Source organism: Coptis chinensis, chromosome 5 (assembly GCF_015680905.1).
Source record: "Coptis chinensis isolate HL-2020 chromosome 5, ASM1568090v1, whole genome shotgun sequence".
NCBI lineage: Eukaryota > Viridiplantae > Streptophyta > Magnoliopsida > Ranunculales > Ranunculaceae > Coptis > Coptis chinensis.
Window position 1 is genome coordinate 81,058,570 of NC_141460.1, and position 14,511 is coordinate 81,073,080.

At 38.8% G+C, this 14,511-nt stretch overlaps 1 protein-coding gene and 1 pseudogene across 2 annotated transcripts; one reads left to right on the forward strand and one right to left on the reverse strand.

Annotated features, from left to right (window-relative positions):
• Nucleotides 1-3,762: 3,762 nt before the first annotated feature.
• On the forward strand, nucleotides 3,763-6,014 carry LOC147499238 (peptidyl-prolyl cis-trans isomerase CYP59 pseudogene; annotated as a pseudogene). Its single transcript, XR_015194444.1, has one exon. The product of XR_015194444.1 is annotated as a peptidyl-prolyl cis-trans isomerase CYP59 pseudogene (transcript).
• A 2,453-nt stretch (nucleotides 6,015-8,467) lies between these two features.
• On the reverse strand, nucleotides 8,468-14,106 carry SCL28 (SC35-like splicing factor 28). The gene is made up of 7 exons (XM_086561045.1): nucleotides 13,812-14,106; nucleotides 13,660-13,737; nucleotides 13,390-13,554; nucleotides 13,214-13,278; nucleotides 12,237-12,276; nucleotides 9,051-9,347; nucleotides 8,468-8,779 (listed from the first exon to the last, which is right to left on the reverse strand). The coding sequence occupies exons 1-7, from the start codon at nucleotides 14,024-14,026 to the stop codon at nucleotides 8,767-8,769; spliced, it is 873 nt and encodes a 290-aa protein (XP_086417171.1). The 5' UTR covers nucleotides 14,027-14,106; the 3' UTR covers nucleotides 8,468-8,766.
• Between the last annotated feature and the right edge of the window lie 405 nt (nucleotides 14,107-14,511).

Genomic DNA, 14,511 nt, shown 5'->3' on the forward strand with positions numbered 1-14,511 from the left:
CTTGGCCTCTCCAATCTTTCTACCCGTATTGTTCTCTCCTTTGACCCAGGCATGGCTGCAGCCACATACGCCAGAGCGTCTGCGTGCTTATTCTCCCCACACCCCAAGTGTACAAACTAAAGCTTCGCAAACTTGTTGGCTCTTTGGTGCACTACCTTTAAGTACTTCGACATTCGCGAACAAAAGCAGCGAACCCACCATTTGCTTGACATACCACTAGGTTTGAGTCGGAATACACGGTTAATTATTTCACTCCCAAGTCCCCAGCCATCTTCAATCCCGCTATAACTGCCCCGTATTTTGCTTCGTTACTAGATGCCGCTAGTGGTATGTCAGGTGTAACCAACACAACCCTTACTATGCCGCTGCATGCGTATGTGGAAAATCCATCTGCGAATACTCTCCACCCGTTCCTCTTATCCCAAGGATCTAGTAGATCGGGATCTACATCCTTCTCTGATTCCATGACTATCTCCTCTCCCCACGTGGGATCCTCGGCGGGGAACTCTGCCAGAAACTCTGCTACTGCCTGCGCCTTCTCCGATGTTCTTAGCTGATATTGTATCTCGTATGAGCTAAGCATCACTGCCCATTTCAACATTATGCCCGACTTCTCTGTCCTTAATGCTTGTCTGAGAGACAGGTTCGTCACCACCACCACTGAGTGTGACTCAAAGTAAGGTTTCAGTTTCAGGGCTAAGAAGATTAAAGTAAGGGCATACTTCTCCATTCTGTTGTACCGCATCTCCACATCCAACAATGTTTTACTTTGAAAATACACCGGCTTCTCTACTCGATCGACACTAGCCGGACAAGAACTAAACTAACCGCATACTCGGTGGCCCCTAAATACAGGTATAACTTTTCCCCCTGATCCGGTCATGACAGCAAGGGAGCCTTGCCCAAATACCTCTTCAACTCTTGAAACGCCTTTTCACATTTATGAGGTCCACAAGAAATCAAGGGTGCTTCTCAATAACCGATACAACGGTCTACATTTGTCAGATGACTTGGAAATGAATCTATTTAATGTCGCTGACCCTTCCAACAAGCCGCACCTCTGTGACATTCTGTGGTGATGGCATCTCCACCAATGCTCTTATCTGTTCTCGATTATCCTCTATTCTCCGATGAGTAACAATGTAGCCCAAGAACTTCCCCGTGGTCACTCCGAACGTGCATTTCTCTGTATTCAACTTCAAATTGTACTTCCGCAGTATCCCGAACATTTTCCTTAATCCCTCTAAGTGTTCCACCTCAGACATGTTTTTTTTCACCGTGTCATCTATGTATATTTCTATCCCTTTCCGAATCTTGCTATTGAACATTTTCTCCCCCAACCGCTGAAAAATGGCTCCTGCATTCTTCAATCCAAATGGCATCCTTGTATAGCAATATGTGCCACCTTCTACGACAAATGTTGTCTTCTCCTGATCTGCCCGTACATTGCGACCTGATTGTATCCTATAAAGGCATCCATGAATGAAAATATTTGGAATCCTGCGGTCCTATCCACTAATTCATCCACCAAGACATTGTTAACTTGGCATGGGATATCCTTCGAAAGCACTCCACATTCACATATGTAAAAGTCGGCCTTTTGGGCTAACATCCGACCTTACCATTCTTCTTTGGTACCGCGACCACATTGGATACCCAATCTATAAATTCCACTTCTCTTATTATTCCAGCTCCTTTCAACCGTGCCACCTCCTCGCGAATGCCCTCGGCATATTTCGGTCTAATGTTCCGCATTCGCTGCCTCACTGGCTTGGCTTCTTCCTTCATGTGCAACCGATGACACTCGAACTTTGGATCTAATCCTGTAACATCCTCTATTAATATACCCACTCAAACACATCTTTGTTTTCTGACAAGAATTGTATTAACTTACTTTTCCACTCCTCCGGCAAACTAGATCCTACCGATGTGAACTTCTCTTCCTTCCCCTCCCCGATATTTACTACTTCGATCTCATCAAGCGTCTTCGGCCCCACTGCTGACTCCTCTTCCCCCTTCCTCGCGGCGCACTATAATTGCTATGCTTGCCTCTTCCTAGGGTTTGGGTTTTCCTCTTCTAGTCCGCAGATTAACCGTTTCACTATACCCCGATGACTGTTCTTAGTTATAACCTGATCTCCACGAACTTCACACATGCATGTCGGGGTAGGAAACCGTATCACTTGGTAGTACGTCGATGGGACAGCCTTCATCTCGTGATTCCACCGTCTCCCTAAAATCGCGTTGTACTGAGAGGAAGAATCTACTACCATAAACCGAGCGAAACCTATCACCGGACCCGTGGTTACCGGCAATAAGAGTTCTCCCATGGGCTCCGTCATGCTCCATTGAACCCATATAAATTGGTACACGGAGGCCTCAATTGCTTAGGATCAATCCCCATCTCTTCCAAAGCTCCTTTAAACAACAAATCCACTGCACTACCACAATCAATCAACACCCTCTTCACCATATAATTGCTCATTGCTACTGTGATGACCAACACGTCTTCATGGGGGAAATCCACTACCCGTAGATCCGCATTGCTAAAAACAATCCTATCTCTGTCTTCCGCTAACCATGCCCTTGGTTGCGGTCTGTCTGACCCATCATTGATCTGCTGGATACTCGCGGTTCTCACCCTATCTCTATGTGCATTATGACTTAGTACCTCCCCACTAAAAATAACATTGATAGTTCCCAATATTCGGTCCTGTCACGGCAAGCGTTCTTCATTATGTGCATCTCTCACAAACTCCCTCATCCTCCCTTTTTTCACCAATCGTTGAACCAACCACTTTAGTGCATAGCAGTCGTCGGTCTCATGATTTCGTATCTGATGATAGGCGCAGAAAGGTTTACCTGCCAGTTCTATTGGTGTGTTCTGCGGCCCTTCATATCCCTACAGGTTCTTAATCAACGGCAATATTTCGCTCTGAGGTCTGTTCAGCGGTGTCACTTCTATCTCGCGGTATGACTTCATTTCTCTGTTTTCCCTTCGAATCCCCTCCGGCTTCTCTCTGCCCTTGGTGGGTATCCGCGGTACCCACCGCTTTCCTTTTCGGTCACTCCCGACTTTCGATGTTTCTTGTCTTTCTCCAACGACAACACTACTTTCCCTGACCTCTTAGACTCTTTCTGTATACTGTCCTCATACCTGATATACTTTTCCACTCACGGATATAGTTCATGCAAGGTTGCAATCTCGTTCTTAGCCACCCATGTGATTGAGATCCCATGAATTAGGTGTACTCGACTCGCTATTTTGGCCTTTGTATAACTTGAATAGCAATGAGAGAAAAGGCCCTCTCTCAAATGCGATCACTGCGGTTCTCTCATCTAGATTCTCAACCTTCAATGTCTCCGCCTTGAATCGACATAGATATTCCTTCACTGACTCCGCTGACCTTTGTCGAACATTGAATAGTGTCGCGATATCTACCACCCGCTATTTTTACTCTTTGGACGAACAGAGTTTATCAATGCCATGAGGAATACAGGCTATATATGAATTTGCAATCTAATTGGTTGATATGTTCTTAACTAGAAATAGATTGACATAGTGAATAATGTAAGTAAACAAACGTTCACAATTATGCACCAGTAAAACAGATTCTGCACATTAAACCCATGAAGTCTAACTACAAGACATTGTTAACTTTGGCGGCCCGAATTAACAGTGTTCAAATGAATTCATAAAACAAAAAAAAAAAAGGAAAATCAACACCAGGTATTCATGTTCCTATATTCATAAAGCAAAAAAATCCCATGTTAAAGCCAAGGATGTAATATGATCAGCAATGGACGCAGCTGATATTAATCTAAGAACCTGCATTGCTTTAACCAGAAATGTTACATATCTCCAATACTAACTCTAATTAGAGAGGAATCGTCTGTAGGCAATGCAAACAGAGAAGCATTACAGTGGACAAAAAACATGGATCTGACGACAACAAGCTTCAACGCTGAATTCTATGCACTAGCTCAAAGAGCAGGTGCTGACGGGTTGTACTATAAGGAAAGGCTGGTATAATCTTTGGCTTGAAGACGATAGATCTGCAGCTATATCAGCCTTTGCTTCGGGGAATGTCTAATTCCTTTGGATCTTCAGGCCTGTTGGAAGAGAATGCCGGCTGAAAGAGTTTTATTACCCATTGAAAACTCAAGTAGAAGCTAACTTCTCAGCTGATTTAGCTGCAAGGATAGAGCTGCATTACAAGTTTACAACCAGGTTGGGAAGTCACTTTTGAAGGTAAGTCTCAATGACTCCACAAATGGGGAGCACCACACATGGTAATGATTAATGTAGAAGAAATCTCTTGAGAATGCATGCACGTCTGGGAAAATGTAGGTATTGTTAGATTTGTTTGTTTGGAAGCATACATAACTTGGATTAGATTTGTTTGGACAATAGTGTATTATACAATCTGTATCAGATTTGATTTGAATCTTCGAAATTTAATTTGGAAATTTCTTTGAAGTGTCTTGTGGAATTATGGCAGGGAAATTCCTATTCAAAATAGAGATTTACGTGTGAGAGAACTATCTGTACGTACAAAATAGAGATCCACGTGGGAAGAACTCTGTCATAGGTTTTAGGTAGTGGTTTCTAATTTAGTCGATAGAAAATAAATAGAAATAGAAATAGATTGAAGGTGATAAATTGGTTTCCAAATTTGATTAGGTAACGGTGTTGATTTGGTTTAAGTTAATTATAAATAGAGAAGGCTCTCTGCTATGTTTTATGAATTGAGTATATAACAAGAACAAAAACGCCTTGTTTATAATGTCAGTTCTTATAGAAACTAGTCTTGGAAAGATTGTTGTCGATTTGTTTACAGGTTCTTGCCCTATAACCACCAAGAATTTCTTAAAGCTATGCAAGATAAAGTATTTCAATGGCTGTTTATTTCACACTGTTCAAAAAGATTTCATTGCACAGACTGGAGATCCAACTGGAAAGGGTACTGGAGGTGAGTCCGTTCACAAACTTCTATTTGGTGAACAATCTCAGTTTTTTGAGGATGAGATACGTCCTGAACTAAAACATTCAAAGAGAGGCATAGTTACTATGGCCAGTGCTGGTAAAAATCTTAATGCTTCTCAATTCTATATCACATTACGCGACAATATTGACTACCTTGATGGGAAACAAACAGTGTTTGGAGAGGTTGCTGAAGATGAAGATAACACCTTGGAAGCAATTAATGAAGCGAATGAAAATGGAAGATCCTTTTCATCACGATCCTCCCCAGTTAGGAGAGTTGATTCCCGACGCTTCTCCAGAAGGAAAACCGAAAGATGAGATGGCTGATGTACGGCTAGAAGATGATTGGGTCCCTATCGAAGAGCAAATGGGTCCAGCAGAACTTGAGGAGGTGCTGGGTTGTGCTCGAGAGTATTGGTGACATTCCGGAAGCTGAACCCAGTTTACCGAAGATGATGACCTCAATACAATATTTTCACGTTTTGGTAACTTAGCCTCGGCAGAGATAATTCGCGATTCTAAGACTGGAAATAGTTTGTGTTATGCATTGAGTTTGAAACCGTAGAGGCGTGTGAACAAGCATATTATAAGATGGATAACGCTTTGATTGATGACAGAAGGATTCATGTCGATTTCAGTCAAAGTGTTGCTAAGTTATGGTCGGGATACAGATGCAAAGAAAATCAGATGGCTGCAGGAAGAGGTTGCTTCAAATGTGGGGCCATTGATCACATTGCCAAGGAGTGCTTGAAACGAAAAGATGGTCACAACAGATACAATACAGGTGAGAGATACAGAGATGATGAAAAAAGATGTTCTGGGGAGGATAACAACCACGAATGCAAACGAAGTAAAAGCATGGGGGATTGTTGGAATTAGTAATTTTAGATCTAGCTATTTTGGTTAAACTAGAGTTATAGGTTAATTAATTAGAAAGTGGTATGATTAGCAAGTAGGAGAAACTATATATGTGTGAGTGCCTAGACTTTAGCATAAGAAGAAGTGAGAAAATAATAAGAGAGATGCATTGTTGAAAAGATAAGAGGTAATTTCTTTTGTTTATCAAGTTTAATATAAGTGGTTGAATTTATATAATAAAATTTATTTAGTTCAAATTTGTTTTTACGCGTATTATTCGATTTTGTGTATTTGAATCAAAGTTTAGATTCTACCGGATGAATATCATTGTGATCAAACAACTAAATATAGAAAGCATCACAGTAAACATTATGGTCATGGAGAGGAAAGGAGCAATAGCTACAACGACTGGGGCGATATTATTAGATGCAGAGGACAAAGGCATGAGCATGCGCATATGGTCCAGCACGAATAGTGATCACTGAAGATGAAGAAGGTGTGTATACAATCTTTTCGCGCTTTGGAGACCAACGTGGTGTAGTACTTTACCAACAGTACCACAAGATTTACAAGAAAGTCAAGAAGTGATCACTTAATTTTAGTTTTCTCCAACATCTCAATTTCTTAATAGAGCAAAGTGAATAGCTCGTAAACAATGTATCAAATATCAGGTTGTTGGACAAGATAAATTTGTTCAATTTTTCTAATTATCAAATATTTGGGCAAGATTAGTTTGTTGAATTTTTTTACTACCACTTAATGAATTTATACAGCAATGATAAATATCACTGACACGGGAATTTTATCTCATAAAATAAACCGATATGATAGCATTTGCATGATCTCGCTTCCTAACATGAGAACTATGAGAATTTATCATTAGGTGAGAGATTAGTTATGCATGACCCCTCCATAACCGTAACAAATGTAGTGACATAGTTTTATTATGTAGTGCCAAAGTTTCATTCCCTCTGGAAATAAGGTACAGGAATCTGAATATGTTGTTGTGCACTTGAGCATATTGTTTCAGTTATCCGGTTACATTGAATTTAGGACCCAAAAACCATTTGGATTGGTCTAACCCAAAAAGGCGTTATCCCCGGCCTCTGGTCCAGCAAATGCTCTAGCACCCACAAAATTTTTTTTTTTTTTTTTTTTAAAGGTAAAAAAAAAAGTAAAAATCAATGGCCTAATAATTTGGTAATCATTTTGTTGATGATCCTATTATGTCTGTAGTTTCATTTCTAAGACTGGATATTGGTTAAAAAGGTGTTTGATATGGAGGAACCGAGAAACTGTCGTTTTAGATACTGGACATCGGAGCAACAAGGTAGTTTCGTGCAGTATGTTGTACTCAAGTCTCAAACTTAGAGCTGTGTTGGCGATGTTTAATTGACCCTATAATTTTTCTATATTTTGAAATAACAGATGTGAATTTATGAAATAAGAGCAATATAGTAACAAAGAAGAAGGTCTATTATTGTTGGTGTGAATCTAATGAACCACATGATTACAATCAACTTAATAAATAGTGAAGGTCCTAAATCCTAATTATATTATAGATTTAGAGTTTGAGACTGCTCCTATTATGAAATTTTTATCCCGTTTTCTTATTATGAAAGACATCTGTTACTAAAAATTAAAGTGAAAGCAGATATAGACATTATAGTAGGCATAGTGGTCATGGAGGGGAAACACAAAGTTAAGGACCAAACGTCACACTATTACAGAGACAGGACAGCGCGCTTTGTTCAAAAGTATATTCATTTTAATTTTTAGTGCACGTCTCTCAACCCTACGTCCCCTCGGATTACGAAGTTCCTCACAAGTCATTTACATATATATCATTATTGTAAACTTCTTATGTCCGCGTATTTTTTGGGATGGTACCAAAAAGAGTACACAATCCACAAACTCATTGTTTCACAGTCCACCTATTTGAATCCTTTTGCATTAACAGAGTCTATCATATCGATGCAATGCGAAAAACGACTCTGAATTTGTTGGCTGTGGAATTGTAATTTGGGTTGCCTGACTAGGAAAAGATTCACAGATTGAAATTATGTAAGTTAAAAAAATGTTCACAACTTGAACGTCAGTAATCAGATTCTGCACATTAAACCCATTAACTCCAAAATTAAAACGTTGTCAATTTTGGCACCCAAAAATACTGTATTGAGCTTCGATGTTTGGGCTTGGCTGGAGGCTGCCCAATCCAATACAGGACTCTTTACTATTACCCTATTATTACACTACATACAAGTATGATTTGGTTGAGGGAGTAGGCAGACACTAGATACATTGCTTTGCTGAGTATGATTTGGTTGAGGGAGTAGGCAGATGACCGACTTTAAACCCCTCAAGTTAATGACAGGTACTAATCAAATCAATTCACATTGCATAAGCCAGCTAACCAGAACAAAACAGCGCTAGTGTGCTACTCAATGCCCAAATGATTCAAACTTGACTGATCCCTTAATCCTTAATGCAACGTCTAGAACGATGCTAGATCTCAAAGGGAGGATTGAAGTAAGAAGCCTGCAGGTTGTTAATTTCTGAATTAATGTAAATTTACGGATCTTCCCAGTTTATGCGCCACTCAGATTCTGCACATTTAGCCCATCAAGTCCAAACACAGTAGATAACTATCATAACTTTGGCACCCCCGAATTAACAGTGGGCAAACAAAATTAATTGAGCAATAAAAAAGGGAAATCAACACCATGTTCCTAGATTCAAAAAGCTAAAAGTCATAGCAAAACAAATCCAAATACAGCCAAAGAATGCAAAACATCACTTAGAGTCGCAACAGATGATCAAAGAACTGCATTGCTTTAACTTGACCAGTAATATTACAAATCTTCTTCATGGTAACTCGGACTATGGAGGAACCGTCTGTAGGTAAGGCAGACAGAGAAACATCATCTGCGAGGGCTACACAATAAGACATAAAAAATGAATGAGTTATGTGTGCCGTCAACATCCTAGACATAAATTAGATACAATATTAAAACACAAAAAAGGACTCTAGACCCTGCAAGGGGGATTCAATTTCAACGGTTCAATCTTTCTCCGGTCATAAGAAAATTTCAATACCAAATCCCCATGGCAGATGTCTTGAGATCCTTAATAGTCTTTCATAGAAAACTCATAAATCATATTAATAAAAGAAAACGAGACTGAACCCACAGGAACGGACTTGTACCTGTAGGTGTCAGACCTAGTTGGACTCCGACTCTTTCCTCTTGGACTAAGAGACCTCGCTGAACCAGGAACCCTTTCCCTTGGACTAGGAGACCTCATTGAAGTTCGATTAGCAGCCATTGGACTAGGCGACCTTATCGGACTCCGATTGTTTCCCCTTGGACTAGGTGACCTCATTGGAGCCTTTCCTCTTGGACTAGGTGACCTCGAATCAGATCTGAACTTCTCATCACGAGGAGAGGGGGACCTTGAGATGGACCTCTGTGGAGAGTAATCCCTTTCTTGATGATTCCTGTCTCTGCATTTAATACATAACTCAAAAACATAACACCTTCTATGTATCAAATAAGAAACAACATGATTAACGATTAAAAGAAAAGAGAAGCATTCACATTATAACCTGCTGCACTAAACAACTATAACAAGCTTTACAGCACTAAATGGGGAAGGAGGACCTCATAGGAAATCCCTCCCCAAAGAGCCCCAACAGATATAGCACAATAATGTGATAAAAACAATTTCAGTGCTCACTTTTTTTAAAAGGGATAATCTAGAAGACATTTGAAGTAACTTCTAACATGCTCAATTCATAACAGATTACGAGGCTCGCAGGGAAATTCCTGATCGGGATACATGCGTTGAAAATCTTATTATTACCTGAATAATTTCACAGAACTCTGAACAATAATATGGAACTTTTCATTCAAACATATTTTGAGCTATGCTCTAGAATAGTGTACTGGTTGTTCTGAATCGGCTTACTTTACAGCTCAAGTTGGCCCATCTTTCTAAAACCTCACTTGTCCTCGGTAAAAAGTGTGCACAACATTGACCAGAAGATCTCTAGCAATTAGGAGTTGATATAGGCTCCAAACCAATGATTGCTCTATTATGGTGTACTGCTTGACCAGCATCAGGCAACTTTAAGCTATCTTTGTCCCACCTCTAAAACCTCAATCTTTTTCTTTGCTTTAAAGTGTGTACAACACCATCCAGAAGATCTCCTGATCTCTAGTAGTATTGACTTTGACAAGCTCCCATCACTGGATATAATGATTTCTCTTTCTTTTATCAACTATAAGCTCTAGAATCGTTTTTAACTGGATAATAGGCAAAACCAAGATATCAAACATCTGAATGTAAAAAGGAAGTAAAGTATTTTTGTTATAATATTCTATTTCACAAACCATGAGAATCTGGTTTTCACAATTTTGTTTGGTACTTCAGAGCCTTGCACAATCCAAAAGCGAAAAGTTTGGATAGCCAAAGCCAATTTTGCGCTACAGTTGATGATGATGAGATCATTAATGCATACTTCAGGAGTAGCTTTGCAAGATAAGCAAACAAGTAATCAGACACTTTAAGGTCAATTATCACTTTAGTCTTTGGTATTCCATTGATTCTTTTTACAATCTGCATGAACAAGATGACCACCAGATGTTATTTAATTCTACTAAACCAGTAACATCAGTCTGAGAGCACATACTGCAGATGTTAAGGAATTAAACAAAATGCTACCAAAGCAGAATGCTTTTTAAACAAGATAACCATGAAAATTTCGGTACTGCCACTAAAAAAAAAAAAAAAAATCAAATGATGTCATCAAGCCATTTAAACGGCACAATACACCCAGCACGAACTAAGTGAAAACAAATTGAAACTCTGGGAACACATTGCCCACCTGATGTAATTCAATTCTACTAAACCAGCTACATCAATCTGGGAGCACATACTGCAGACGTTAAAGAATCAAACACAATGCCATCAAAGCAGAAGGCATTATCAAACCCATGAAAATTTCAGATTGACATTAAAAATAAAGACAAACCAGGGGAACCATATTATGTCGTTAAGCAAATTCAAAAACGGTATGATATACCCACTCACAAACTTAGTGGACAGGGTGTTGACTTTAGCAACACATTGACTACCCTAGTTTTGTTAGAATAAATAGCTTCTGGTACCTAAATCATTTTTTTTTTTGGCTCGGTAAAGTGAAATATCATTAATAAAGGAGAATAAGGCTGAGAAGGCCTACATTACAAGAAAGAAACAAAAACTAAAAACATTTACAATAAAAGAAACTACTTAAGAAAAAATCAAGAACTCCACCATCACCCCATGTCTAAGAGCATAAGACGATCCCACCTAGCTACAAAAGACTCAAAGAAACATCCTCTAAACTCTTTTAGTACCTAAATCATATGGCATTAATCCATTTAAACGGCACAATAAACCCACCCACAAACTAAGCGACTACAATGTGAAAGTTTAGCAACACAGTGACTCCACTAGTTTTACTAGAATGGAGAACTTCGGCTCCCAACTTATATGCCACACAAAAGACATCATGGTGAAAACAACTCAAAAGATATTTGAGGCTTATGCCTGGAGGACTTAAAAAGTTAAAATAGATACATACATAAATAAAAAGTCTTTTCAATGATACAAATACAAAAAGTGATCATCACGAACCACTTTATAAGAATTCTGTTGTTCAAAATTCAAATATGCAACAAATTCTAAATCTCTGAGTTGGTTTGGGACAAAAGGGGTACCATTGAGCTATCATCTAGATCCTCAAAACAATCACACATATATTCAGCATGTAACATTACCCAGTTTAGTAAGTTTTCTCTGACACCCCCATTACTGATTTATTATTTTACTGATGAGCAAAGCAAGAGCACTAATTATATGAACACCGGTAAAATATTTGGTATACCATTTTTGCAAACCTAAAACATAAAATGACTTGTTGGGTTGTCTGAGGCAGCGTCGAGGCATCCTAGGCACCCCAGGGCCAAGGCGATTATATTTAGTGAAAATAGTTGCAGGTCGTTGTCAAAGGCGGTGCCAAGCCCCTCACAGCATAGTTAGTATTTCAGGGGAATATTATTAACAGTACCAACAAAATAATTCACAGAGAAAACAGAGGTAACAAAGCAACTTTTACGACTTAACCTAATTAACTCAAGATATAATACAGGATATAAGAAACTGTGAATTAGAATAAACAGTTGGGTCTAAACCCTTATGCCAACATGTCCTCATCACAAGAGTGAATCAACAGTACAAACAAGTTTAGAAAGAACATAATGAAGGAATCAAAGGAGTAAACAGATTATAGGTCAAATAATAATGTAAATATAGTGATTCAAAAAATTGATAAAGAATAAATTCAGACCTTGATTCACGCCTGGGTGGTGATGGTGAGAATGAGTATGCTGCAATATGACAGTATCGTAAGTTGTTGCCCCGAAGAAAAAATAGGATAAGAGTGTTTCCATTACACTACTGATTCTCCACATATATCATAGAGTCGTGCTACCATCATAGCAACTGTGTTGTATATAAACTAAGTTAAATTGACACGGATACTGATGTCGGATACAAAGTGTCCGACACGGATCCGTATGTCCGTATCCACGAAATATCTAAAATTGAGGTATATTACATGTAATATGTGTCCATGAGTGTCCGACACAGACTCTTACACAAATTATTTTTAAAATATGACATTTCCATGTAACATAATATATAAATCAGAATCCAAACTTCCCTTGCCACGTTGCCAAAGTCAAACTGGTCACTTAAACCAGATGCCAATTTCAGTTTAAAAACAGAAGAGTAAGATTAACCAAAACCACAAAAAAGGAGCAAACAGATAAAATGAAGGAACTGAAAGACCTTCCTATTCTCCCACTCCCACCACGTTCATTGCATATTTCACAGCTTTAAATCTTCAATCTTAATGGGGATGGTCAACAATTTTCTTCGAATTTAAAGACCCATTCTTTATAAAGCAATAATGGTGGGTTAAGTAGTTAAAATCGGTAGAAAGAAGAAGATGTCTCTAGGGTTATGGAAGGATTGAAGGATCCAACAATTTTAGTAGATCTGGAAAGCCAAGATTTTGTACTAAATGGAAGAGAAGCGAGGAGGAGGAGGAGAAGATGACTTCCTTTTTCCTGTTTTTTTCTTCAATTCAAGTACTGGCTTACTGAGTCACCAGTTTTTCATTGGCAACGTGGAAACAATAAACTGGGTTGTTATTTTTGTACATCACAGTTTCTGTGATGACAGCACTACTCCATATTTTAAGAAAGAAACTGGAATTAATAATGAACTTTTAACTAAGTTCTAGAGTAAGAGGAAACTAACAACGACGTTGACGCCTTGGAGACCTCGGTGGGGTTCTCCTTCTAGAGCCGCCTCCATACCGACCACTAAATTGTAAAAAAGAAAGGAGCATTAGCGATCGTGATACCTTAGTCAAAGGACACTAATGGACTAATGGGATGAACTTTTATAGGAAAAGAAGAGTTGGAGTTTTGTACCTTGAGCGCGGCACAGTGCGCATTTCTTGTGGTGTTTTTCTGTTCTCTTCAGCATAAACAATTGTAATCTCGCGTCCCCCAATGACTTGATGGTTCATTTGATGCTTGGCCTCGGCAGCATCTTCAGCATTGCGATATTTCACAAATCCAAAACCGCGTGGCTCCCTAAAAGATTCAGATCCAGAAACATTATTAGAAAAGTAAGGTCCATACAAACTTAATTTAAATATAAGTTGATCTATAATAAAGGAAGAAGAAAGAAAGGCATACCCAGTGTAGTAGTTCTTAGGAAGATAAACATCTTTCACCGGACCAAAACGTTCAAATGGAATCCTAAGATCTTCAGGCCTGCAGAAAACAACAAATTACTAATACCCAAACTACCCATAATAATATAAAGTAAAGAGAAATTATTATTAGACCTTGCTCCAAGAGATATATTCCGAATAAGCAATCCAGTAGGTGGAGAAGACCGTCCATAGTCTCTATAAGACCTCCCACCACCACCACCACCACCACCACGATACCGATCTCGAGGAGGTTCATCGTAATGCTTACGTCGAGTAGGAGGTGGTGGACTTCTACTACCACGTCTACTTGGACTTAAACTTCTACTTCGGCTTCTATACCGTCCCATTTTTATTTATTTTTTTTTTTTTGAGTAAAACCCTTAAACCCTAATTTTTTTAGCAGAGAGACTGAAATAATAATGATTTTGAGGCAGAAATGGGTTTTTATATAGGGTTTGTTTTATATATCGGTAAATTAGATTGGAATTTTACGATATTTTAGTTTTACACATTGAGCCAAGTATTGGGCGGCTTTTTATGGGCCTAATTGATCATTTATTGTTTTGAAACAGAAATCGGGCCCAGAATTGGATGAGAATTATGTCTTTAGCAGGTGCGGCTGAGAATTAGGGTTCCAAGACAAAAATATAAAAAGACAGTTTTGGCTCTCTTTTTAAGTGTTTTAATTTAAAAAAAAAAAAAAAACCCCATATGTAGCCACTCTCTCTCTCACGTGTCTCTCATTCTTCTCCTCTCCTTTCTCTCTGTGTTGTACACATGCATCGTGATGTTTGTATGTATGTTATACACATGTTTAGTGGTGTATATATAT

What these genes read in the sequence shown, in the direction of transcription:
- SCL28 (XM_086561045.1), bottom strand. Translation starts at nt 14,026, where the DNA reads ATGGGACGGTATAGAAGCCGAAGTAGAAGTTTAAGTCCAAGTAGACGT. An exon ending in TCCAAGGCGTCAACGTCGTT is followed by an intron (nt 12,277 to 13,213) that starts GTTAGTTTCCTC and finishes GTCATATTGCAG; the next exon opens with CATACTCATTCTCACCATCA. An exon ending in CCACCCAGGCGTGAATCAAG is followed by an intron (nt 9,348 to 12,236) that starts GTCTGAATTTAT and finishes TATTAAATGCAG; the next exon opens with AGACAGGAATCATCAAGAAA.